Source organism: Pleurodeles waltl, chromosome 4_1 (genome assembly GCF_031143425.1).
Source record: "Pleurodeles waltl isolate 20211129_DDA chromosome 4_1, aPleWal1.hap1.20221129, whole genome shotgun sequence".
Classification (NCBI taxonomy): domain Eukaryota; kingdom Metazoa; phylum Chordata; class Amphibia; order Caudata; family Salamandridae; genus Pleurodeles; species Pleurodeles waltl.
In genome coordinates this window covers 376,833,690-376,860,201 of record NC_090442.1, presented here as the reverse complement: position 1 = coordinate 376,860,201, position 26,512 = coordinate 376,833,690, and the positions used below count along the sequence as shown (strand labels likewise).

At 46.0% G+C, this 26,512-nt stretch overlaps 1 protein-coding gene across 19 annotated transcripts in view; it reads left to right on the top strand.

The window, feature by feature from the left end:
- C2CD5 (C2 calcium dependent domain containing 5) overlaps positions 1-26,512 on the top strand; it is a 669,580-nt gene that overhangs the window by 406,206 nt on the left and 236,862 nt on the right. For all 19 annotated transcript variants that reach the window (XM_069228566.1, XM_069228562.1, XM_069228551.1 and 16 more), the window contains 2 exons: positions 10,024-10,113; positions 14,394-14,481. In XM_069228566.1, the coding sequence (XP_069084667.1) occupies positions 10,024-10,113; positions 14,394-14,481 (178 nt within the window). The remainder of the gene's footprint in view (positions 1-10,023; positions 10,114-14,393; positions 14,482-26,512) is intronic.

Here is a 26,512-nt window from a genome sequence, read left to right as displayed (position 1 = left end):
CCTTCCACCTCTCAAACCAGACCCACCTATCAATCACAATACCAAAGGGGGTGATTTTGTGGTTCCTATAGACGACAATTCCCAAAAGGAAGGGGAAAATTCCAACCAGCCAAACCAAGCCAGACAAAGCAGTGACTTCAATGTCACAACACCCCAGCACTTTTCACCAGTGGGGGGAGGCTAACCACATACTACCAAAACTGGACACATATTACCACAGACACATGGGTCCTATCAATTATCCAACATGGTTATTGCATAGAATTCACAACATTCCCACCAGATGTGCCACCAAAAACGCACAGACTGTCTCAACAACACTTAGAACTATTACAAATAGAGGTCCAAGCACTGCTACAAAAACAAGCAATAGAGCTAGTACCCAATCACCAAAAAGGATCAGGCGTCTACTCACTATATTTCCTCATTCCAAACAAAGACAAAACGTTAAGACCTATCTTAGATCTCAGAACACTGAATCTCTTCATCAAATCAGATCATTTCCACATGGTAACACTTCAAGACGTGGTTCCCTTATTAAAAAAGGAGGAATACATGACAACATTGGATCTCAAGGGTGCGTATTTCAACATACCCATCCATCCTTCTCACAGAAAATACGTAGGGTTTGTAATACAAGGCAAACACTATCAATTCAAAGTGCTACTGTTCGGAATAACAACAGCCCCCAGAGTATTCACGAAATGCCTAGCAGTAGTAGCCGCTCACATAAGGAGACAGCACATGCACGTATTCCCATATCTGGACGACTGGCTAATAAAAGCCAACACTCAACAACAATGTCAAATTCATACGCAATACGTCATAGAAACTCTACACAAACTAGGGTTCTCTATAAATTACCACAAATCACATCTGCAACCATCCCAAATACAACAATACTTGGGAGCAACACTCAACACACAAAGGGCAATTGCCACTCCAAGCCCACAAAGGGTCCAATCGTTCCAAATTGTAAGATCAAGCATACAACCAAACCAACACTACACGGTAAAATTTGTAATGAAACTACTAGGCATGATGTCCTCATGCATAGCCATTGTCCCAAACGCAAGATTACACATGTGGCCCTTACAACAGTGCCTAGCAAAACAATTGACACAAGCACAGGGTCAACTTCAGGATCTAGTGTTGATAGACCACCAAACACACTCTTCGCTTCAATGGTGGAACCCTATAAATTTAAACAAAGGGCGGCCATTCCAAGACCCAGTGCTTCAAGCTATTATCACAACAGATGCTTCCATGGTTGGGTGGGGAGCACACCTCAACAATCATAGCATACAGGGTCAATGGGACAATCAACAAAAACTATTTCATATAAATGACTTAGAACTGCTAGCGGTATTTCTAGCATTAAAAGCGTTTCAACCACTAATAGCCCACAAACACATTCTTGTCAAAACAGACAATATGACAACAATGTACTATCTTAACAAACAAGGGGGCACACACTTGTCACAACTGTGTCTCTTAGCACAAAGGATTTGGCATTGGGCAATTCACAACCACATTCGCCTAATAGCACAATGTAAGGAAATGGCTCCCTGTTGCAGTTATCCCCCACTTTTTGCCTGATACTGATGCTGACTTGACTGAGAAGTGTACTGGGGCCCTGCTAACCAGGCCCCAGCACCAGGGTTCTTTCAACTAAAATGTACCATTGTTTCCACAATTGGCACACCCTGGCATCCAGGTAAGTCCCTTGTAACTTGTACCCCTGGTACCAAGGGCCCTGATGCCAGGGAAGGTCTCTAAGGGCTGCAGCATGTCTTATGCCACCCTGGGGACCCCTCACTCAGCACAGACACACTGCTTGCCAGCTTGTGTGTGCTGGTGGGGAGAAAATGACTAAGTCGACATGGCACTCCCCTCAGGGTACCATACCAACCTCACACTGCCTATGGCATAGATATGTCACCCCCCTAGCAGACCTTACAGCCCTAAGGCAGGGTGCACTATACCATAGGTGAGGGCATAGATGCATGAGCACCATACCCCTACAGTGTCTAAGCAAACTCTTAGACATTGTAAGTGCAGGGTAGCCATAAGAGTATATGGTCTGGGAGTCTGTCATACACGAACTCCACAGCACCATAATGGCTACACTGAAAACTGGGAAGTTTTTTTATCAAACTTCTCAGCACAATAAATGCACACTGATGCCAGTGTACATTTTATTGTGAAATACACCCCAGAGGACATCTTAGAGATGCCCCCTGAAAACATAACCGACTTGCAGTGTGGACTGACTAGTTTTACCAGCCTGCTACAAACCAGACATGTTGCTGGCCACATGAGGAGAGTGCCTTTGTCACTCTGTGGCTAGTAACAAAGCCTGTACTGGGAGGAGGTGCTTCTCAACTCCCCCTGCAGGAAATGTAACACCTGGCGGTGAGCCTCAAAGGCTCACCCCCTTTGTTACAGCGCCCCAGGGCACTCTAGCTAGTGGAGATGCCCGCCCCCTCTGGCCACGGCCCCACTTTTGGCGACAAGGCCGGAGGAGATAATGAGAAAAACAAGGAGTCGTCACTTGCCAGTCAGGACAGCCCCTAAGGTGTCCTGAGCTGAGGTGACTCTGACTTTTAGAAATCCTCGATCTTGCAGATGGAGGATTCCCCCAATAGGATTAGGGATGTGCCCCCCTCCCCTCAGGGAGGAGGCACAAAGAAGGTGTAGCCACCCTCAGGGCTAGTAGCCATTGGCTACTAACCCCCCAGACCTAAACACACCCCTAAATTGAGTATTTAGGGGCTCTCCGAACCTAGCAAGATAGATTCCTGCAACCTGAAGACGAAGAAGTACTGCTGACCGGAAAGCCCTGCAGAGAAGACGGAGACACCAACTGCTTTGGCCCAAGCCCTACCGGCCCGTCGCCCCACTTCAAGAAAAACTGCAACAGCGATGCGTTCCCCAGGGTCCAGCGACCTCTGAAGCCTCAGAGGACTACCCTGCATCTAAAAGGACCAAGAACTCCCGAGGACAGCGGCTCTGCTCAAAAGAAGAAACAACTTTGCAACAAAGAAACAACTTTAAAAGGACTCCACGTTTCCCGCCGGAAGCGTGAGACTTTGCGCTCTGCACCCGACGCCCCGGATCGACCTGCGGAGAAACAACACTACAGGGAGGTCTCCCCGGCGACTGCGACCCTGTGAGTAGCCAGAGTTGACTCCCCTGCCCCCCCCGTGACGCCTGCAGAGGGAATCCAGAGGCTCCCCCTGACCGCGACTGCCTGCTTCTAAGAACCCAATGCCTGGTAAAGACACTGCACCCGCCCGCAGCCCCCAGGACCTGAAGGATCTGACCTCCAGCGCAGAAGCGACCCCCAGGTGGCCCTCTCCCTTGCCCAGGTGGTGACTACCCCGAGGAGCCCCCCCCCCTTGCCTGCCTGCTTCGCTGAAGAGACCCTTGGGTCTCCCATTGAAACCTATTGCAAACCCAACGCCTGTTTGCACTCTGCACCCAGCCGCCCCCGTGCCGCTGAGAGTGTACTTTATGTGCTGACTTGTGTGCCCCCCGGTGCCCTACAAAACCCCACTGGTCTGCCCTCCAAAGACGCGGGTACCTACCTGCTGGCAGACTGGAACCGGGGCACCCCCTTCTCCATTGAAGCCTATGCGTTTAGGGCACCACTTTGACCTCTGCACCTGACCGGCCCTGAGCTGCTGGTGTGGTAACTTTGGGGTTGCTCTGAACCCCCAACGGTGGGCTACCTTGGACCCAATTTTGAACCCTGTAGGTGGTTTACTTACCTGCAAAACTAACATACTTACTTCCCCCAGGAACTGTTGAAAATTGCACTGTCTAGTTTTAAAATAGCTTATTGCCATTTTTGTGAAAAATTTACATGCTATTTTGCTGATTCAAAGTTCCTAAGTTACCTAAGTGAAATACCTTTAATTTGAAGTATTACTTGTAAATCTTGAACCTGTGGTTCTTAAAATAAACTAAGAAAATATATTTTTCTATACAAAGACCTATTGGCCTGGAATTGTCTGAGTGTGTGTTCCTCATTTATTGCCTGTGTGTGTACAACAAATGCTTAACACTACCCTCTGATAAGCCTACTGCTCAACCACACTACCACAAAATAGAGCATTAGAATTATCTCTTTTTGCCACTATCCTACCTCTTAGGGGAACCCTTGGACTCTGTGCATGCTATTTCTTACTTTGAAATAGTACAGACCGAGCCAACTTCCTACACACAATACATACCAGACATTCAGAATCAGTTAGCCGACAATCTTAGTCGAGATCACCAGCAAACTCACGAATGGGAAATCCCCAGATCCTACAGGATCACTTCCACCGCTGGGGAACACCAAACATAGACCTATTTGCAACAAAAGAAAACGCAAAATGCCAAAATTTCGCGTCCAGGTACCCACACCCTCAGTCCAAGGGCAATGCTCTATGGATCAGCTAGTCAGGGATATTTGCTTATGCTTTTCCCCCTCTCCCACTCATTCCTTATCTGGTCAACAAACTGAGTCAAAACAAATTCAAACTAATACTCATAGCACCAACCTGGGCTCGCCAACCCTGGTACACAACACTGTTGGACTTATCAGTAGTACCCCCACAACTAACTACCAAACAGACCAGATCTGTTAACACAGCACAAACAGATCAGACACCCGAATCCAGCATCGCTCAATCTAGCAATCTGGCTCCTGAAGTCTTAGAATTCGACATTTAAATCTTCCACAAGAGTGTATGGAGGTCATTAAACAAGCGAAAAAACCTACAACAAGACATTGTTACGCAAACAAATGGAAAAGATTTGTTTGCTACTGCCACACTAATCAAATTCAACCACTACATGCCTCCACAAAGGACATTGTAAGCTATTTATTACCCCTACAAAAGTCTAATCTAGCATTCGCTTCCAATAAAATCCATCTCACTGCAATATCTGCCTATCTGCAGATTACACATACAACATCACTTTTTAGAATCCCAGTCATTAAAGCATTTATGGAAGGACTAAAAAGAATCATACCCCCAAGGATGCCACCAGTACCTTTGTGGAACCTTAATATTGTATTAACACGACTCATGGGCCCACCATTCGAACACATGCATTCTTGTCAAATCCAATATCTAACATGGAAAGTAGCCTTTGTAGTAGCTATCACATCACTTAGAAGACTGAGTGAAATACAAGCATTTACTATTCAAGAACCCTTTATACAAATACATAAACATAAAGTTGTTCTCCGTACAAATCCAAAATTCTTACCAAAAGTCATATCACCGTTCCATCTAAACCAAACTGTGGAACTCCCAGTCTTCTTTCCACAACCAGACTCAGTAGCTGAAAGGGCCTTACATACATTAGACATAAAGAGAGCACTAATGTATTACATTGACAGAACGAAACCATTTCGTAAAACAAAACAATTGTTTGTAGCTTTCCAAAAACCTCATGCAGGCAACCCTATATCCAATCAAGGCATTGCCAGATGGATAGTTAAGTGCATTCAAACCTGTTACCTTAAAGCAAAAAGACAATTACCCATTACACCAAGAGCACATTCAACTAGAAAAAAGGGCGCCACAATGGCTTTTTTGGGAAATATTCCAATGACAGAAATTTGTAAGGCAGCCACCTGGTCTACGCCTCATACATTTACTAAGCATTACTGTGTAGATGTGTTAGCAACACAACATGCCACAGTAGGACAGGCTGTATTAAGAACATTATTTCAGACAACTTCAACTCCTACAGGCTAACCACCGCTTTTGGGGAGATTCTGCTTTGTAGTCTATGCACAGCATGTGTATGCGCAGCTACACATGCCACCGAACTGAAAATGTCACTTACCCAGTGTACATCTGTTCGTGGCATGAGATGCTGCAGATTCACATGCGCCCTCCCACCTCCCAGGGAGCCTGTAGCCGTTTTTAGTTGAATGAATTGTAAATATGTAAATAAATATTATTTTTAATACACACTATGTACATACATTACTACTCCATTGCATGGGCACCTCTAGTATACTCATAAATCCTACCTCACCCTTTGCGGGGAAAACAATCTAGCATGGAGTCGACACCCATGCGCAATGGAGCCGAAAGGGAGGAGTCACTCGGTCCCGTGACTCGAAAAGACTTCTTAGAATAAAAACAACTTGTAACACTCTGAGCCCAACACTAGATGGCAGGATAATGCACAGCATGTGAATCTGCAGCGTCTCAAAGTGACATTTTCCATATCTATCTATCTATCTATCTCTCTCTCTCTCTCTCTCTCTCTCTCTCTCAAGGAGAGAATGCAAAGCAACAATTCAAGTCACAACACATCAGCTCTCCTTAGAGAAAACAAATTATGAAAATAACATTGATAAACAGTCCTAAAATATCAGATACAGTAATAAACACATAATGCAATCCAATCACACTCTCCCCCCGCCCCCCAGCAACACACTACAACAAGGAGGTGCAACATACTCATCAAGGCAACACCACACTCGCCCCCCTCTGCAACACCAAATGACAATGAGGTGCAACAATATGGCACACAACCCATCAATGCAATACTAGGGTATACGACCCTGCAAAGCAACAGTAGGGTACACAACCCTGCAACGCAACACTAGGGTGCACAACACTGCAATGCAGCACTAGGGTGCACAACCCTGCAATACAACCCAAGGGTACTAGACCCTGCAAGGCAACACTAAGGTACCCAACCCTGCAATGCAACATGAGGGCACACTACTGTAATGCTGTGTGTATTTTTCCATACAGAGCTTGTTTACGTCACTGAACGTGTTTTTGCTCTTCTCACCAGAGCAGGGTCCTACAGTGATAAAACATATTCTGGGGGATGCTGCTATGATAAGAATGTACCAGGATGAGAATGTTTCCATCAGGGAAAGGTACAGCTTTGTCTCAGGAATGCGCATTGGGGCCTGGCCAGTTCTTTTGCATGTTTTTGACACAGACCAAGTACACAAGTACTGGCAGCGTGTTAATTTCATAAGCGAACGGAGGAGGGTTACTAGAATCTTCCTCTTGAGTTGTTTAAGGTATATAAGATGCTGGGCATGGAGGCCATGATATTTTCTCAGGATTGAGTTATTTAATGAGCCCTACCAGGCTGCCGTTTTTGATGTTACTTGACTGAGTCGCTTATCCTGGCCTCTGCCTCACTAATGTGTCTGTGTTTGATTTGTTTTGTTTGGGTTCAATATACATTGGTTCCTGACATCATATGGCAGCAATATTTGCCTACAGGGCCAAACCTCCTCTTGTAGAAGAAGAAGAAAAATACTTTATTCGGTTGTGCATGACCATCAAAGTGCACATAAAGTATATTACATTTAAAGCAATTCTACGGTATAAGCATAAGACTCATGGATGGGAAAAGATAATATATAAGTAAAAATTCTTCTGGTAGGGCTAATTAAATAATTCAATCCTGAGAAAATATCATGGCCTCCATGCCCGGGGGAGGGGGGCTGCTTCCCTCAGTTACCAGAAGTCCCATAGATAATGACATCAAGAATACCATTTCAGGTCGATCCAGTCCAGTAGCTTAAAATGAAATTTCCCAGTTAGATGCTTATCTTCCTAAACTAAAAACTTTTGGCGCCTGCACCAAAATGACAGCAGAAATCTGCTTACCGAAAATACTATTTCCTCTGTTGTATCACATTTTAAAATTCTTAGGGCCTGCTGATGGTATGTTGGCCCAAGCTGCGAGCAGATTGAGCGAATCCATCTTCTTCTTTGTTCATTATACTCTGGTCATGCAAATAAAACATGAGCTTCAGTCTTGTTCGCCAGGCTACAGACTGGGCATAAGCTTGAGGCAGTGCCCCCATTCCACCTACTGGTGAAAGACCTTAAGGGGAGGGAGCCTGCCCTAAATCTTATAAGCAAACTTTTAGCCAGGGCAGGAGTGATCCTATCGAGGTATGGTTCAAAGCATGGGAAGAGCTTTATCTCCAGGAAACTGCTTGTCAAAGTGTTGCTACTGAAGTAGCCTGGTACCCTGTCATACTCTTTGAAAGGGTAACCTAGCGAGTGCAGATCGTCATAAATGTAATTTGTTTACTAGTAATTGGAGGCCTTTGCTTTTGAAGGTTCTATGGAGAATAAATAGTAATGCATTCTCTTTTCTCCCTTGCCTTTGACCTTGGCTGTTTGCAGTTGTTGCCTGACAAAGGCAAGGTAGTTACGAAAATAACCAAGAGTGTAAAGAAACAAGGAACAATAATCTCCAGAGGCACCTAAGAAGCATTGCAGTACAGATCCATACAGGTCTGAGCTGACAGGTTGCTAAGAATGCTAAAGGAGAGTTTTAGGGCCAGATGTAGCACACAGTTTGCACGTCACAAATAGCAAATTTTGCTGTTTGCGACGTGCAAACTGCACTTGGCAATGCACAAAAACCCTTTTGCGATTCGGTAACCTGATTACCGAATCGCAGAACGGGTTTGCGAGTCGCAGCTAGGAAGGGAAGTCCCCTTCCTAATTGCGAGTCGCAGTGCAATGCCAGATTGCTTTGCGAACGCGGTCGCAAAGCAATCGCAGTTAGCAGCCATTTCAAATTGGTGCTAACCCATTCGCAAAAGGGGAGGGGTCCCCATGGGACCCCTTCCCCTTTGTGAATAGCATTAAAAACATTTTTCCAGAGTAGGCAGCGGTGCTCTGAAAAAATGAAACGAAAACGTTTCATTTTTTAGTTTTGTAATGCATCTCGTTTTCCTTTAAGGAAAACTGGCTGCATTACAAAAAAAAAAACCACAAAAAAAAATGCTTTATTTAAAAGCAGTCACAGACATGGTGGTCTGCTATCTCCAGCAGGCCACCATCCCTGTGAGTGCTGCAAGTCTCAAGGGGATCGCAATTTGCGACCCACCTCATTAATATTAATGAGGTGGGCTTTTGCGACCTCCTTACGAGTCGCAGATGGTGTCAGGGACACCATCCTACATTCTGAATTGCGACTCGCAATTTGCGGGTCGCAATTCAGAATCTACTTACATCTGGCCCCTAGTGAACTACATCTGTAGTGTTGTTGAAGTTCACAGACAGGACTTGTGGTTTAAATGCTGTGGTGTGACCAGCAGCTGCTTTTAGTCTCCCGGTGGTTTACTCTGTTCTTTTTTTCTCCTGAAATATGTAATTCTTTTGGCTCACATTGGTGGGTCCCTGAATTTCCTAGTCTCATGTGTTTTCGATCTTGTGCTTTCCACGCGCTTGGTTGTCGTTGGGTAAAACTGGTATGTTGGTAGAGGAGTGCAATCATTACATCAACTTTTTATTTTGACCAGTTTTTGTTTCCCAACCCTAAATAAATTCTGTGAGAGAATGATGTCAGCTAAATGGGTAACAAAGAGATGTCAGTCTTTTGAGTAGCATTTTTGTGCCAACTGCTTATGTATAAAACAAATATTAAAACAAGGGTGAGAACAGCTAGTTCACTCTCACACACCCACCTCCATTTAAAGGAGGCCCGTAACAGATTTAAGTATTGGTTTAATGGCCTATATTTGTTACCAGTCGATCAGTTGAGAATCCAAATGCTTCTCTTTCTCTTGTTTTTTAAAAAAGAGAGGGCTCACAATAACTTTTCAGTTTGTGATCAACATGGTCTAAGATAAAATGGGCAGTTATAATCTGTAATCAATCAGTGTTGTGATGCTGCCACTGAGTATTTAGGAAACGATGAAGCAACGGTTCTGAAAAACCTTAGACTTAAATTTGTGCGACTGTACAAAAAGTTGCCTTGTAAGTCAATCTTAAGCAGAAAGACTGAAAATAAAAAATAAACCTTATTTTGGATTTTATTATTACCAGGAAAAAAAGAATCACCTTTTAAAATGTATATTTTTTTATACCCATCTGTGTTTAGTGCGACTATGTTCAGTTGGTGTAGTTTAATTATTTCTGCATGTTCCCCGTAAAGACTATAAATATTTAACCCATCAGGTATTGTGTTAGCAATACATTTTCTATAAACACATTTTCAATATTTTTTTAACAGAGTCTGTATTTCAAGCTGCGCTCAATGATTCCCTGCTGCCTCTGTCATGTCAATTTTACAGTGGCTCTCCCGGAGGATGAATCAATTCAGGTAATACAATGATCTGTGGTTTCACTATTGGGGGCAGCTGTTTCTTTTCAAGTCGTATTGTTTAAAGTCTACATTTTAGTTTAATGGGTCGATGTGTGTTTTTTTGTAATGCTGCTGTTTTACTTTTTATTACAATACAAACACCAATTCCACGGGACAAATTACTGTTGCAACAAATTGCAGTTACAGCATGTGAAATATTGGTGAGGCACCTCATAATCTGAACCGTGAAGGTGGAAGTTACATTTGTAAAGCACCCATGACTCTTAGTCATGCATGTCGTTTTCCTGTCTCCTCTGTCCTTCGTGCATATCAAAATAATCATCCAGAGACGCCAGGTTATCTGGAATTTCCCATGACCTAGTCATGGATTGTTTTCTCTGTGACCATCCAATGAGAAATCCATCTCAAACACCCCGTTAACCCCCAGCAAGACAGGTAGCCCTATTAGGCGTCACATTATTTAGCTGTATAGTTTCTCATTAACCATTAATGGTTACTTTTAGGTTCGGTTGGCATTTCTGTGCGATGTATAATAGTGAACCACTTCGGGAGACAGGCAGTTTGACATGTCTTTTCGTTCAATTTCGAAGTTAATAATCGTTCTGTAGTATACAGTGGGACGTCATTTTTAATTTTGTCATGATCACTACTTCTCAAGAGCTTCCCTTTAATCCCGCTTTTGTAAAGCACCTTCTTCCTTCTCCCATTTCTCTAAGATTGACACCGGTAAATGGTGCTAATGAGATAAGGGTGTTTAAACTGTGAAGATATGTTTAGAGATTATCTTCCCTTTTTGTAGCTGTGTCTAGAAGTCAGTACTCTGGAATCACCTTTATCTGTCAAGGACACCTTTTGCGTCATGAGATCTTCATTAATATTCATAAAGACTAGTTAGCTTTCCTTTCTGACTCTCCTTCCTTCAGGGGATAGGCACATTAGGGGCAAGCACCCCAGTCTCCTTGCCGGGAGAGGTTCAAAATCCACAGAGTACCTGGGAGAAAAGTAACTGGTGGGGCGTGGGATCATCTTGACATCGGTCCTCGACCCTGGGCACTAGACTGTCTTTCTGACCATGAGAAGGTAGAATGGGAGTTTACTCAGTCTCTGCCCATCAATATGTCAAAACAGTGAAACTGCACCCAAAGGAATCCACATTTCCTTGCTCTTCGCATATGGATGGATGTAGTATTTGGACTCAAAGCCCTGGTAGGTAAATTGGAGTTAGGGAAGGGGGGATTATTTGGGCTCAAAAAGTGACAGGCGTTGCCCAATGGCAGAAAATATTCATCCCACCCCATTTAAAAAGAAAAGAAAAAAAATCTGGGCCTAAATTAGACATCAGGTGCACTGTTTCGATGTTGTTACACCCCTAAATAGGTGCACCTGGCGTAGACACCAACAGTGTGCCCAAGGAAAGAAAAGAAAAAAGGAATTGTCAGTACTAGAGCAAACATTACAATTGTGATGAGGGGAGCACATTAGTGAAAGCACAGGACCATGAGTTGAATTTGTGACTCCTTTCTTTCACTTGAGGCAGACCAGCCTTTCTTTGAAGAGGGGAACATCGGGGAATCCCTCTTACCTACCCCCCCAAGGTAGTGCACAGTGTGCCTCCACTGTATGTCCCACCATCTGTGTTCCTCCCAACAGGTTTTTGGCCTCTGCACGCATTCCTGCAATGTGTAGGGGCAAGGGGGCACAAGTAGCCTTGAGGACCTTCTGCTCACTTGGATAGGGAGAGTAGGGGTATAGCCCCCAACCTGCCCTCTCCAGATGAGCGGAGATACTGCATGGCCAAGTGTCAGAATGGTATGTGCGCTGCCAACTTTTATCATTTATTTATTGCTAATTCCTATTCCTAGCGCCTAGAAGGCATTTTGCCTCCCTTTCCGTGGGTAAATTTAGGACAGAAAGAGTGTCTGGGTTCTCTAGTGAGGAATGCTACCCAATGCTAGGGCGGACAAGCTGGTACACCATTCTGTTTTTTTGTGTCACTTTTAAATAAAATTCTGCGCTTATCAGAAACAGTATTAGTTCTGATGTGAAACATATAACACACTAAGCCGGCTGCATAGACAGGGGCTTCTGAAATACCCCTTTCTCCCCATGGTGCCCATGTAAGACAAGAAAAGTGCCCTTTATGATTGTCCCATCATGGCTGCTGTCACATCTCGGTGCTGCTATTACTTGGAACTCTTCCTGGGGGAGTTTGTGGGAGATGTGTTGCATTGCTAGCTGGATCGCTCTTTGTTTCAGATGTCTTTGAATGGCAGACAGCCCAGGTGCTTGAATCGAAAAGTCATAGCCTTGTCTGAAAAAGCCTAGGTCAGCTGTGAGTAGGCTTTGCTGAGGTGATGAGTCCCTTCTGAGGTAAGAGCGTCCTAGTCCGAGGAGAAAGTGGTGCTGACCTGAGTTGATCCCTCTCCTTTACGCAACTTCTGAATCTATTGTTGCAAAGCTCAGAATATACATTTTATATAGTTTGTTGCGGGCCTGAAGTGTGCATTCCCCTCACACTGCAGACTCTTATTGTATCCCCACCTCTCACCCCACTTCCCATATGCAACTTTCTGGGCCACTACAGAGCTGGTGCACTATCCTTTCTGCCTGCAGACTGTGTGGGGGGATGATTACTGCAGCTCATGGTAAGACTTGTATTTGAAACAACACACTACTGATTAGCTTCTTTAAACATGTATTTCACTTGCCCATTAGCTTTCCAGACGTGGGAGGAATGTACTTAGGTTACTTAGATGGAGCAGAAAGATATGAGGTGTGGGAAAGGCAAAGTGTAGCGCAAACCCAAGGTAGGGGTTCTGGCAAGCAGAGACGAAAGATGCCACACCAACCTTTATGCCTTTGACATGGACGCCTGGGGTGAATGTCCAGGTGTTAGAGGGGAGGAAGGCTGAAGTGAAAAGGGGAAGAAGTACATACGAGTTGGACTGGGCTGCAGAACATAAACCCAAACTACACTACAGAAATCAATTCCTTGTAGTTTTCCGATGGGGGCTCGGGAGATCAAACCAAGCTTTCAGGAAAGGGAACACAAAAAAACCGAACTAAGCAGGTACCACACTTCACAACAACTGCTAGCAATGTTATTATCTGCTGGCCCGTCTACCACCCTTTCAGTACAGAGCAGACGCCGAAATGCTCCAGCATTCACACAAGTTAAAGTACAGTTCTGTTCTATTTGTATATTAATCTGTGTCCAGGAGCAGTCTCATCCTGGGTTTAGCCACTTTTCACAGTTTGTTCCTGAAGACTGAGCGCCTGTGAGGGTCTCGAGCCACACAAAGATGCCTTACTCAGTGGACCCAAGCAAGTAGTCACAGCAAGGGAGGGGCAAGCTAAGGAGAGGAGTCCTGTCGCTGCCTCTAAAGGTAGTAGTCCTTCCACAAAAGCAAAGAGGAAGAGTATGTCCCGAATGCGACTACACCACCCCTACCAATGCATATTGCAGTGTTTGAGGCCTCACTGTTTAGGTCTCGGCTACAGACAGCTTTAGCTGTCTGTAGACAGACCTGTCATTTCCATCAAAATTAGAGTGGCCTTTGGATCAGCCCCTTGCTCATGGCTGGAGGGTTCTTTCTTATAACTCTTCGTTGCACCTCAACCAGTGGCTTTCATACCTATTCTTGTTTTTGTCTTGCTCAGGCGCATTTCATTCTCGCAGTTTAATGCATGAATGAGTTGTATATTTTTACTGCTTATTTGAGTGGACTCTTTTTTTTTTTTTTTTTTTAAATGTTATTCTGAACATTCCGTCGAATACACATATTTTCTTGGCTCTCCAGTTGTTTTTCCTGTCCCTACACGTGCTGTCTTCATTGCCACCATCCCAGCTCCAGAGTGTTCCCTGCCCGCCCCTCCCCCCTCACTTGTATAACATATGCTTAGTTTTAAAAATGTATTTATTTTTCATGAGGGCCTTTCACCTTCTATGTGCTGTTGGGCTCCTCAAATCCATTTTGTGTCACTACTAATACATGCGTCATGATATATGTCTGTTAATTGACAGCCATCTTAGAATATACTTTGTTTAATGTAAATCCAAATTGAAGATTACCAGGCGAGTGTGTGCATGCAACTACATGCATTCATACGTGTGAAGTCGGAAAAAAGCATCGACAAAGCCAGTAGCTCAGCCAGACCAAGACTTGTTGGTGTTGCTATTTTTCTTTTTTTTGATAATGGGTCTAGCAATAAAAACAATTTTAGCAATAGCAAGTATCTGTGAAACAAATAGCCCAATTCTGAGTTTCTTTTTGCAGGTTGCAGTGACAGCAGTTGCAATAACCTTCGACAAACAGCAGGAATTGCAGACGAATAAAACTAACACAGAAAAATTGATGCAGCGAGGTAATGGGCTATGGGAGTGAAGCGGTGGGAGGTGTACTTTTAAGTATTAACATCTATGTCTGATTTTTGATTGTCAATGAAAAGGACTGTTTCTCATAACAAATTATTTTCAATATTTTATGTTGCCAGAATACGTTTAATTTAATATTTTGTTTTGGACGGGGGGTGTATTTAGATGTGTATATATAAATGTCAGTTATAACTAGGAAAATTAGTTTCTGATTCGAGCAACTAAATGCAATTCAGGAATGCCAGAACACTTCCAATCGACTGATTAATCAATCTGCGAATCAGTGTAGGGAGTAATTGGGCAGGGTATTTTTTGCTGCATTGTATTGCAAATAATGAACCAATTAATTCATTAACTAAACAATGTATTTATTTGTAAATTTGTTCAACGAATCTACTGTCTGGAACAGAGGTGGTTCCACTGATTGAGCAAAACCTACGCCAAAATATGTGTTGCATATGACCAGTTTTGTAATACTGTTTAATATTAAAAACCTTTACATTTGAAAAGGCACTTAGCCTTGCAGATTTCTTATATTTATATTTTGTTTTTGAAATCCCTCTATCAAGTTTTACATGCTTTCCCCTATAGAAATCATTGCATCTCATGCACACCATAGTAACATAGCTACAGTAACCTTTAATTTAAGGCATATATCATTTCTGACATGCATTTACATTAATCATATTTCATTTACATATCCACAGTACGGATCACTATGATTACAGGTGTACTTTTGTGAGTCCTAGATGGAAATCGATTCCCTCCTCCTTGGTGCATTCTTTCTAAACAGAGGGTACTCGGTATGTGTATATTTTATTTAATATTTTCTCACCGGCTTATTCCAGAACTGGTGAGAAAATATAAGATGCTCTGGTTCATAACTGTGTTTGCGGCTCATACCCTGGTCTCCCAAATTGTTAACTTAGTGCAATGTAAAAAAATGCATTGCCCAGGGGTGTCACTTATTCCTAAGAGGTCATAACAGCTCAAGGTGCAAAAAGTAAACTGGGCTTTCGGTGCCCAGATTACAGAGTGCTTTCACACCCTTTGCCCTAATCTTCAGTAGCATGCAGAGTGCTGTTAAGGGGCCTAGGGCGTAGTAAGAGGTCAATCCTGTGATGTCATTAGGGGGACCAAATAGTGTGTTGTCACTTATGCTCTCAGGGTCATATTGGGAACACAATTAGCCCCGGGCACTCCCAAAACAGAAAGTGGCCCACATTCCCAAACCAGAAAAATATATATATATATTTTTTTAAATAGCGCAAACTTGTCCCAAAGGCATTGTAGCAATTGCCATGAGCTCCTGCTACATTGCACAAGATCAAATTCATTTTTAATTTAGGTACGGAGATTACGTGATTTGCCCAGAATTACTGAATGTTGAACTGATGCCAGAAGTTGAACATATTTCCCCAGTTCCAGGGTCAGCAGCTCAGTGACCATAACACTACATCCCAAGTTTTTTTTTCTTTTATTTTTGCCGCTGAGAAAGATGACCTCACAGTGAGGGCTATGCAAACCCTTCCCCACCCCTCCACCAAGGCCTAAAAGGCAACACTTGCTGAGGCTAGGTCTGTTATTCACCCCCTCCCCAACCCACATTAGCCTCAGTGTATGACCTGGCAGGGGAGGGTGCCAGGGAAACACAGGGCTGCTGCTGCTACTCCAAGGGGAAGTAGTTAAAAATACTTCCTGTAGGAAAGTAGCCTCTTTCTAGCATGGTTACCCCCCCACTTTTTGCCTGTTTGTCAGTGTGTTTTAACTGTGTTCACTGGGATCCTCCTAACCAGGACTCCCGTGATTATGCTCTCTTCTTTAAACTTGGTTGCTGGAACCCTTTTCACCCCACATTTGGCCTACTGGTGCCTCCATGTGAGTCCTTAGTATGTGGTACCTAGGTACCCAGGACCTTGGGGTACCAGGGTATCCCTATGGGCTGCAAAGTGTTCTGCAGGCCTGCCATTGCAGCCTGCGTGAAAGAGTGCATGCACCCTTTCACTACCAGGCCACTGCACCAGGTTACTGTACGTCATCCCTATGGCAGGCCCTTCTAGCCCAGAAGGCAGGGTGCAAGTACCTGTGTGTGAGGGGACCCCTGCACTAGTAGAGGTGCCACCACGAACTCAAGCTCCATTTTCCTGGACTTCGTGAGTGCGGGGACGCCATTCTGTGCATGTACTGGACAGAGGTCACTACCTATGTCCAGCTACATAATGGTAACTCCGAACTTAGGCATGTTTGGTATCAAATACGTCGGAATCATACCCCAATACTGTTGAAAGTATTGGAAGTATGATTCCATGCACTCTGGGGGCGCTTAGAAGGCCTGCAGCATTGCTACCACCAGTCTTACATGGCTTTCCAGGCAGCTCAAGCTGCTGCCACCACTCAGACAGGTTTCTGCCCTCATGCTGCTTGATCTAATCAAGCCCAGGAAGGCAGAACAAAGGATTTCCTTTGGGAGAGGGAGTTAACGCCCTCTCCCTTTGGAAATAGGTGTGACTGGCTAGGGAGGGGTAGCTTCCCCAAGCCACTGGTTTGCTTTGAAGGGCACATTTGGTGCCCTCTGTGCATAAACCAGTCCACACCGGTTCAGGGACCCCCAGACCCTGCTCTGGTGTGAAACTGGACAATGGAAAGGAGAGTGTCCACTCCCCTGTCCATCACCACCCCAAGGGTGGTGCCCAGAGCTCCTCCAGAAGGTACTTGGGCTTTGCCATATTGTTTCCAAGGTTGGCAGGGAACTCTGGGAGCATCTGAGTGGCCAGGCAGTTGCCATCAGAACTTCCTCCTGATAGGTGCTTACCTGGTTAGGTGACCAATCTCCCTTTCAGGGCTATTTAGGGTCTCTTTCTTGGGTGGGTCCTTAGGTTTGGCTTGCAAGACTCCAGCAGGATTCCCGTGCAACCTCCACTTTGACTTCTGGCCACTAGAACTGTGACTGGACCTTCCAGGAACCAACAACGCTGCAAACAACAAAGAATACTCTTCTGCAACTTGTTTCCACGACTCCTGCCAGCTTTGCAACATTTCCTCGGCGGTGTATCCTCAGAAGACAGCAACTCTTCAGCCTGCACAAGAAGAAGAAGGAATCTCCCTTGGAGTGAAGGAGTCACTCGCCTGTAACGGCAGGCATCTAGCTCAAGCAACGACCGGCTGCGTGGATCTCCCCTCATCTTCAGCTGTGTGGATCCTGCATCACGGGTGGTGGTCCGGAGTAGTCCTCTTGGTCCTCTCTGCCAGCTGTCCAACTTTGGTGAAGGTAAGCCCTTGCCTTCCCACGCAGGATTGTACCACTGTGCACCGCGTCTCTTGCAGCTGCCAAGGCTTGTTGGCATCCTCCAAGGGATCCTTTATTGATGTGCAGCCCCAGCACCCAGTACTCCTTCCTATAAAGCACAGCCTCCTGCGTGGTTCTCCAGCGGCACGGGATCCTCTTTTGTAGTTCTGCGTAGGCTCCTTCTGCGACTTCTGTGTCCCTGTCTTGTGGGACTCCTGCGGTTTTGCCTCTGCTCCTGTGGACTCTCTGTGATGCGTAGGGTCCCCTGTGACTCCCTTTCCTGGGTTGAGTCCTCCTGGGCCTTGCTTGGTCCCTGACAGCACCACTTTTCCTCTAACCGCAAGTTTGGCTTTGACAAGGCTTGTTGGTGGAATTCCTGCACCAACACCCGTCTGCAATCTTCATTACAGCGTGAAACATCATCTGCATCCATCAGGAACTCTTCTCCGGCTCCAGGGCTCCAGACCAACTCTCCTACTCCTCCTGGACTCCACTGTGACTCTTGGCTCCTTCTCTCCACAGGTCTTTCTTCCATAATCCACTGTTGTGTTTTTTTGTAGTCTTGTCTGGGTGTCTTCTTTTCCTTCCTTTTGGGTGGTTTGGGGGAATTCCAGTGATTTACTCCTGCTTTCCTGGTCGCTGGGGGGTACTGTTACTTAGCTCTGTGGTTTTCTAGTACTCCCAGCTCCCCTCTACACATACCACTTACCTAGGTGGGGGTCCTGTGTTTGCATTCATTTTTTTAGCACGTGGTTTGTGCTCCCCATAGGGTCACTATTGGTTATTGCTATTTGCACTGTTTTCTAGCCTTTTCTATACCTATTTCTGATTGCTAATATATGTATTTAGTGTATTACTTACCTCCTATTGGAGGGTTGCCTTCTAGTAATTTGTGGTATTGTGTTCCAAAAATAAAGTACCTTTATGTTTGTACAACTCAGTGTCTTTTTCATGTGTGTAAGTGCTCTATGATTTCAGTAGTATTGCATGAGCTTTGCATGTCTCCTAGATAAGCCTTGGATGCTCACCCACAGCTACCTCTATAGAGCCTGGCTTCCAGACACTGACTATACTTTACTAAGAGGGGATACCTGGACCTGATATAAGTACCCACCACACACCTGGCCAGCTTCCTACTCTTCCCCCTGCAAGGCCCCTGCATATTCCCACTCTCCCCCTGCAAGGCCCCTGCATATTCCCACTCTCCCCACACCCACCATGGTCTGAAAGTGATCGCCCAGCGGGGAACTGCTTCTGGGTGGGGCCGGCCATAGGAGGCAAGGGGCCGAGGTGAGAATGCCCCAAGGGCCAGACCAACACTTGTCCCGCAGCGTCAGTTTGATAGTATGGCAGGGGTGTGCTCACAATACTGTTGACACATTATAGTGGTCTGGTGGGTACTGGGTAAGATATTAAGGGGGTTATTCTAACTTTGGAGGTGGTGTTAATCCGTCCCAAAAGTGACGGAAAAGTGACGGATTTACCACCAGCCGTATTACGAGTCCATTATATCCTATGGAACTCGTAATACGGCTGGTGGTATATCCGTCACTTTACCGTAACTTTTGGGACGGATTAACACTCCTCCAAAGTTAGAATAACCCCCTAAGTCTCTGAGGGCCAGTTTACAGAAGCCCCAAAAAATTGGCCCACAGGTGACCCTGAGGCACCGGCCCATCAGCCAATGCCTGATTACCCGCCTTCCCAGTCAGACCCTGTCTGCTATCCCTAGCATTCTGGTGAATTGACGTTCTTGCAAATAAACATTAACAATTTGTTTTATCTTATTTGTTAAAGAAGTAATGTCAAAGAAGTCCTGTCAAAGCCATTACATTCTCAGTCCCCCTAATTACAGGTTTCTTGTGAACGACATTAGGCTTAAATAAATACAAAATGCACAAGTTTGGCTTTTGCATGCCCTTAGCATTTTAAAAAGCTGCATTAGGCATTAACAAGATGTAGGTTTTAAAGAACATTTGCCTTTTTAAAAACGTCCTCATTATGCACAGTAAGTTAAATGTGCAGGTAATTTCGTTTCCTAAAACCCTAGAGGTCCTGGTGTACCCATAGTGAACTTGACTGCCTGCTTGGACGTTGTGCGCTTTCTTTGTGATGTGGATACTTGAGGCAGGTGGGCTTGGAGAGGTTAGTGTTAATCAAATTACATATCTGTCAGGGTCTTTATTGAAAGCTTTACTAATGTTTTCAACACCACACTCATTCATCAACCTTCTCCTTTTCTTCTTCTGCCACCTTCCCAAAGAGCACAGCCTGACACAATAGAGCCCCTGAGACACCAGCACCACAAGCATCTGTCACTACTGCAGCACTACCATTTTAATACCAGCAAATATGGCAGTGTGCTAAGTTAGCCCTGATTCAGAAGCAGGGTGATTCATTCCCTGAGCCACAGTTTTCAGCCACAAACATGATTGACGGCCTACTGTGAATCTGATCTTAAATTGGAACTCAATTAATACTAAACATGTTGCAGCCAGATTGGGCCTCATTAGTGAAGTATTGCTTCAGTCAAATTGCATAGTGAACCACAGCACACAATATACATCCTAAAACCTTACAAGTGTATTGTCTGATTTTGAGGTTACTCCATTATCCAAAGATTTTTCTGGGTGCCTGTCCAGGACATAGCATCTTTTACCTTACCCATTGTTTCGGGCTCAATGATGTAGACTGGCTGTGTATGCTCAAATTGCATAAAAGATGTTGGTAACAAATTCTGGGAAGAACTATGTGTTAGTTAAGAAGGGATAAGTCCTTGAAGGTCTAAACTATGACCTTGGCCGAGCTAAGAGAAAGAGCGGAAGTGCACGTTCAGCCAGCTGTATATGACTTTGAAGGAGAGAAGAAGACTCTAAATAGGATAAGTAAGTTATTCTACCCTTGAAAGATGAAATGTCAGAGACAAGGGAATAATGGCTGCTAGAACAAATGATGTAATAAACAAGTACAGAGCAAAGTAGGATTGATTCTGCCAACAAGTGTGCGGCCACTTCTTCAGAATCTGATCTCTTCTTACCACAAGTTTTACATGCTCTGAATAGATCTTTACTTTTCTTGTCAGACATGGTGGCAGTGTTCTGAGAAGGTGTAGATGTAAAAACTAAACATAAAAACCGTTAGAACACAGATGAAAGGTGGCATAATCTTCTGAATATCCAGAATTGTCCCTAAAGGGAGGAAAGGGCTTGCAACATTGCCAGAATAATCTTCCAAAGACTCGAATCCCGGAGATGGCGGGATTGTCTATCCACCACTTTGTTGGCTGACACTTGGAGATATTCATCTGTCACTGAAACCTTTGGTGCTCCAGGCAGCACTCCCAAAAGTTCTTGGCCAGATCCAGGAGGACCTTGGACTGTATACCCCCCAGATGATTGACATAGCGGACTGCTGCTACATTGTCCATCTTCAGCAGGACACAAGATTGCACCCCGTCCTTGGTCCAGTATTTGAGCGCAAATGAGCCCGCCATCAGCCCCAGGCAATTGATATATAGGAACTGTTCTGTGGTGGACCATCCTCCAATTGGAACTGCTGGCATCGGACTCGATCACGAGATCCGATTGCGATCTGAGAATGGCACATCCATTCCACGCCTCTGTATGGGAGAACAACTGGAGCTCCTCCTTGGCCTTGTCTGATAATAGGGGGACGTACTGGGAGGATGTGAGGCTGCTGCAAAGGTGAGGTGCCTTCAAACTTTACAAACCCTGAAAGTGTAGGGGCCCCAAAAATATGGCCTGAATTGAAGATTACAACAGGCCTACCGCCCTGGCTATCTGGCTGATGGAAGTCCTTGGTTTCGCCAGTCTCCTCCTCACCTTATGTTGAATCTTTGCAATCTTCCTGGAGGGAAGGCACTAAAAATGATCACAAACCCCAGAAAGGTGGGTCAGCGCGAACAAGCCAAATTTGACCTGTCCTAGTTCTTGACAGACCCTAGGGATTGAAGTAGGTCCACTGCCAACTGTAGGTAATGGGACAGAGCATGCGGTCATTGGTCCATCAGCAGCTTGTTGTCCAGGTGCACTATCATTGGCATACCGGATGCCCTCAAGTGTTACCTTACCTTGGTCTCAGAACCTCGGTGAAAAACCAAGGGGCCGATGACAGGCCGAAAGGTAGAGATGAGAACTCACTGTGGCCCTGCCATTGGAATTAGAGAAACAGATGATGTAGGTGAAAAATGGGGACCGTGAGATAAGCATCCTTGAGGTCCAGCAGGACCATCCAGTCATTGGGCCGGTAGAGGTTGCGAAGGAGGTGGATGCCCTCCATCTTCAAGGGACGATATGCCAACTGTCGGAAAGTGCGCTTGATGGCATGGTTACCCTCCCACTTTTTGCTTGATATCTGATGCTAACTTGACTGAATGTGTGCTGGGAACCTGCTAACTAGGCCCCAGGACCTGTGTTCTTTCCCTAAACTGTACCTTTGCTTCCACAATTGGCACACCTCTGGCACACACAGCTAAGTTTCTTGTGAAAGGTAGCAGTGGTACCAAGGGTCCTGTGGTCCGAGAAGGTCCCCAAGGACTATAGCATGTATTATGCCACCCCAGGAGACCCCTCACCAAATACATGCACACCGCCATTGCAGATTCTATGTGTTGTTGGGGAGAAAAAGGTAAAGTCGACATGGCATCCCTCTCGGTGCCATGCCCACAAACCACTGCCTGTGGCATAGGTAAGTCACCTCTCTAGCAGGCCTTACAGCCCTAAGGCAGGGTGCACCATACCACAGGTGAGGGCAAAGCTGCATGAGCAATATGCTCCTATAATGTCCAAGACCATCTTAGACCCTGTAAGTGCAGTGTAGCCATATTGAATTCATGGGCTGGGAGTTTATCATTACGAACCCCACAGCTCCAAGATGGCTTCACTGAATGCTGGGAAGTTTGCTATCAAACTTCTCAGCTCAATAAACCTACACTGATGCCAGTGTTGGATTTATTGAAAAATGCACCCAGAGGGCATCTTAGAGATGCCCCCTGAAATTCACCCAACTCTCTAGTGTGTGGCTGACCAGTCTATGCAAGCCTGTCACTACCCAAAAAGTTTCTGACCCCATGGGGTGAGAGCCTTTGTGCTCTCCGGGGTCGGGGACAAAGCCTGCTTGGGGTGCAGGTGCTTCACACCTCCCCCCTGCAGGAACAGCAACACTTGGCGGTGAGCCTCAAAGGCTCTTGCCTTTTGTTTTGCTGCCTCAGGGCACTTAAGCTAGTGGAAGTGCCCACACCCCAGACCCATTTTTGGCTGCAGGTCTGGCAGGAAAAGTAGTAAGCACCAGAAGAAGTCCTCGCCAGTTGGGCGTGTCCTCCCCCCCCCCCCCCCCCCCCCCCCCCCCCCCCCCCCAGGGTGCCCAGAGCTGAGGTGAACCCCTCCTGACAGAATCCTCCACCTGGCTTTGGAGGGTGACAGCCAATAGGGTTAGGAATGTGCCCCATTCCCTAAGGGAGTGGACATAGAAATGATCTAGCCACCCTCCGGGTCAGTAGCCATTGGCTACTGGCCTCTGTAACACCCCTAAATCTTGTATTTAGAGGCATCCCTGAACCTGGCTCTTCAGATTCCTGGTGACCTGAAAGAAGGACTGAAGAGCTGCACCAGCAGTGAAGACTCCAGACGACTACTAACTTGGCCCCAGCCCTACTGGCCTGCCTGCAGCTTCAAGACTTATGCTACAGAAAGGCGACGCATCCTGCAGGACCAGTGACCTCTACAAACCCCCAGAGGACTGCCCCCTATCCAAGGACCAAAATCTCCTGAGGACAGCACAAAGAAACCTCCAAGGACTCAAGACCTTCCCTGGATCCGCTAGTCCTGTCCACTCTGCACCCAACGCCCTTGGCCCGAGTATAGGTGGCACACAGTTACAGAGAAGGCTCCCAGGCATTTCCAACCTCGAGTCCACCGTGGGTTGACCCCTACTGACCAACACAATGACACCTGCAGCCTAAATCCAGAGGGAACCCCCTGATCGTGACCAGCTCCGGGGGAAGATTCCTGATGTACAAAGGTACCACTGCACCTGCAGCCCCCTGGCCTTGGGGAATCTGACCAAGGGTCCAGCAATGTCCAGTGGGCTCTCTACTTACCTGTCTAGCCATTGGTCTTCTTCAGCAGACTCCTTGGACCAAGCCTGCAGCCTCTTTGTGACCCCCATGGTATCTCCATTGAAAACACTGGGCGCCTGATACTGTGTTTGCTCCCTGCACCCGGCTGCCCCCGTGCCGCTGAGGGGTGTGTGTTTGGTGCTGACCTGTGGGGTCCCTGGTGCTGATTTAAACCCCCCAGATCCGTTCCCTGAAGTCGCAGGTACTTCCCTGCAAGCTGTTTCTTTCTAAGTGCCCCCAGTCTCCATAAGATTCCAGTGGGCGCCCAACACCAACTTTGATCTCTGCACCCGGCCAGCTCTGTGTTGCTGGTGGTGCACCTGTGGTACTTTAAACTTTACCCTGTGGACACCCTAACCCCCGAAGACTGGGATTGTAAGTCTAGTACCTACCTGCAAACTGTTTTGATACTTTTCCTCCCCTAGGACTGCATTGCTTTCTATGAAAATTGCACTATTACTTACCTGAAAACTGTTCTTTCTGTGAATTTCAAACAAAGTGCACTTGATACTTAAAAGTAATACATTCTTGAAACTGTACTTACCTGCAACAAAGATCTTTTTCGTTCTAGAAATAACAAAGCATAGTTTTTTATATATAAACATTGGCCTGAAGTTAATCATTTGAGTGTGTGCCTTGTGTCTTCACTGTGTGTATACAGCAAATGCTTAGCACTACCCTCCGAAAAGCCTCGCTGCTCGACCACACTATCACAAAGAGCGCATTAGTATTACCTACTTTAACCTCTGTAAAGCCCATGGGGATTCACTGGACTCTGTGCACACTATACCTTACTTTGGTATAGTATATACAGAGCCAGCCACCTATATCAACCACTCGTTGAATCCCCGGAGATTGATCACCGGAGCTGACCCCTGTCTTGTTTCTGGATCAGAAACAGATTGCTTATAAACTCAGAGGGGTGAGGCTTGGAAGGACAGATTGCCCCTTTGTCCAAGAGTTCCAAAACCTGCTGAATAAGAGTGTCCTCTTGTCCAGAGAAGGGGATAAGATGGGGGGGAAAACAGGTTAAAAGAGGGGCACATAGAACTGTATGTGGAACCTCTGTACTGTTTGCAGCACCCAGGCATCAGATGTGAGAGCCTGCCAGTCGTCTATAAGCTGTGCTAGTCGACCCCACAAGTGACTCCAGGAAATGAAAGAAAAACTTACAGTATGAATTGGAGTTGGGTTCTCCACCGCAGGGGCCGTTGCAGTGCCCTTTGTGCGCGATCACCCTCTGGTGGGGAAGAATCCTCCTGAAGAACGAAGAATCCTGCCACTGACCTGGCTGGCAATGTTGGCCACTGCTGGAGGCGGATTAATTAGAGCTGCCAGCTTAGCGTCCCCTACCACGGCCGGCCCCGTTGAAAACATGTGCATTGAAGATGCGATTGACAGTGGTTTGGGCTTTGTCAAGTAAATTGAATGTTGACACAAATTTTCCAAGTTCTTTGGCAAACGGGTCACCAAAGAGCCCACCCTGTGCCACATGGCCCGCCTCTGACATTGCCACTTGGGATCAATTTTAATTAGCAAAGACCTGCGCCTTTTCCTAGAGATGGCACAGTTGCCATTGCCGAGAAATTTAATGGCCTGTTGGGCCCATCTGGACAGTACATCTAGGGGAATCAATGCACTGTACGCCTTGGCATCCAATGCCATATAAAACATCTTTACTAGTGGGCCAGTGACGTGCAAGAGCTTGTCCTGGCTCAGCCGCCAGAAACTGCTGATACCCTTCTTGGGGTCCTTAATGTATTTGGCCAGAAAAGTGGCCATACGCACATCTATCTTGGGTGTGATGGCCACTTCCGATCCAAAGACGGGCAGTGACATTCCCCTTGAAGGCGGTTTCTAACCTCCTGATCAACAGGTTTACGGAGCCTACCGGTCTCATACTTGGCCACCTTGTCACCAGGTGTCCGGTCAGAGACGCGGGATGCATGAGTTCCTAGGGGTCTATGATATCTGACTGGGTGTTAGTAGGTTCCTCCGCAGTGGCTCGTGGCCCAGCGAGGGGAGTTAGGTGAGTCACCAGGATCACAAATAGTTGGACTCACCGTCCGAACACGTAGGGGAACCATTTGAATGCAGAGTAAATGGGTGCGGTCCTGCTGGGTTGTGAGAAGCTAGTGGGGTTGGGCAAGTCCAGAGGCGTAGAGGGACTGGTCCTTAAAAACGCCTTCTTCAGCGTGGCAAAAGCATCCAGGTACTCCCCCGAATCTTGCGAGCGTTTTCACCGGTTCTCAGAGTGCGGGCCAGAGGCTGGCTCTGGAGGGTTTAGGCTGGAGGCCTGGGAAGGTCTTCCCTCGGTGCGGCACCGTAGTGCCACTTCAGAGTCTCTTTTCCAGAGGGCCTATTGCGACCAAGACCGCTTTAATTATGGAGGCGTCTACCGCATTGCAGAACTCCTCTGTTACTGGGAAGTATTTGACATCCACCTCCTCCTCCTCCTCGTAAAATATTCCCCATACTCCTCCATGGGGTCTGTGAGGTAGACACACCTGGTATGTAGCTATATGCAGTGCTTTAAATGGGCCGGTACTCACCGGTACTGAGTACCAGCACTTTTTTTTTTTCCTCCCAAGAGTACCGG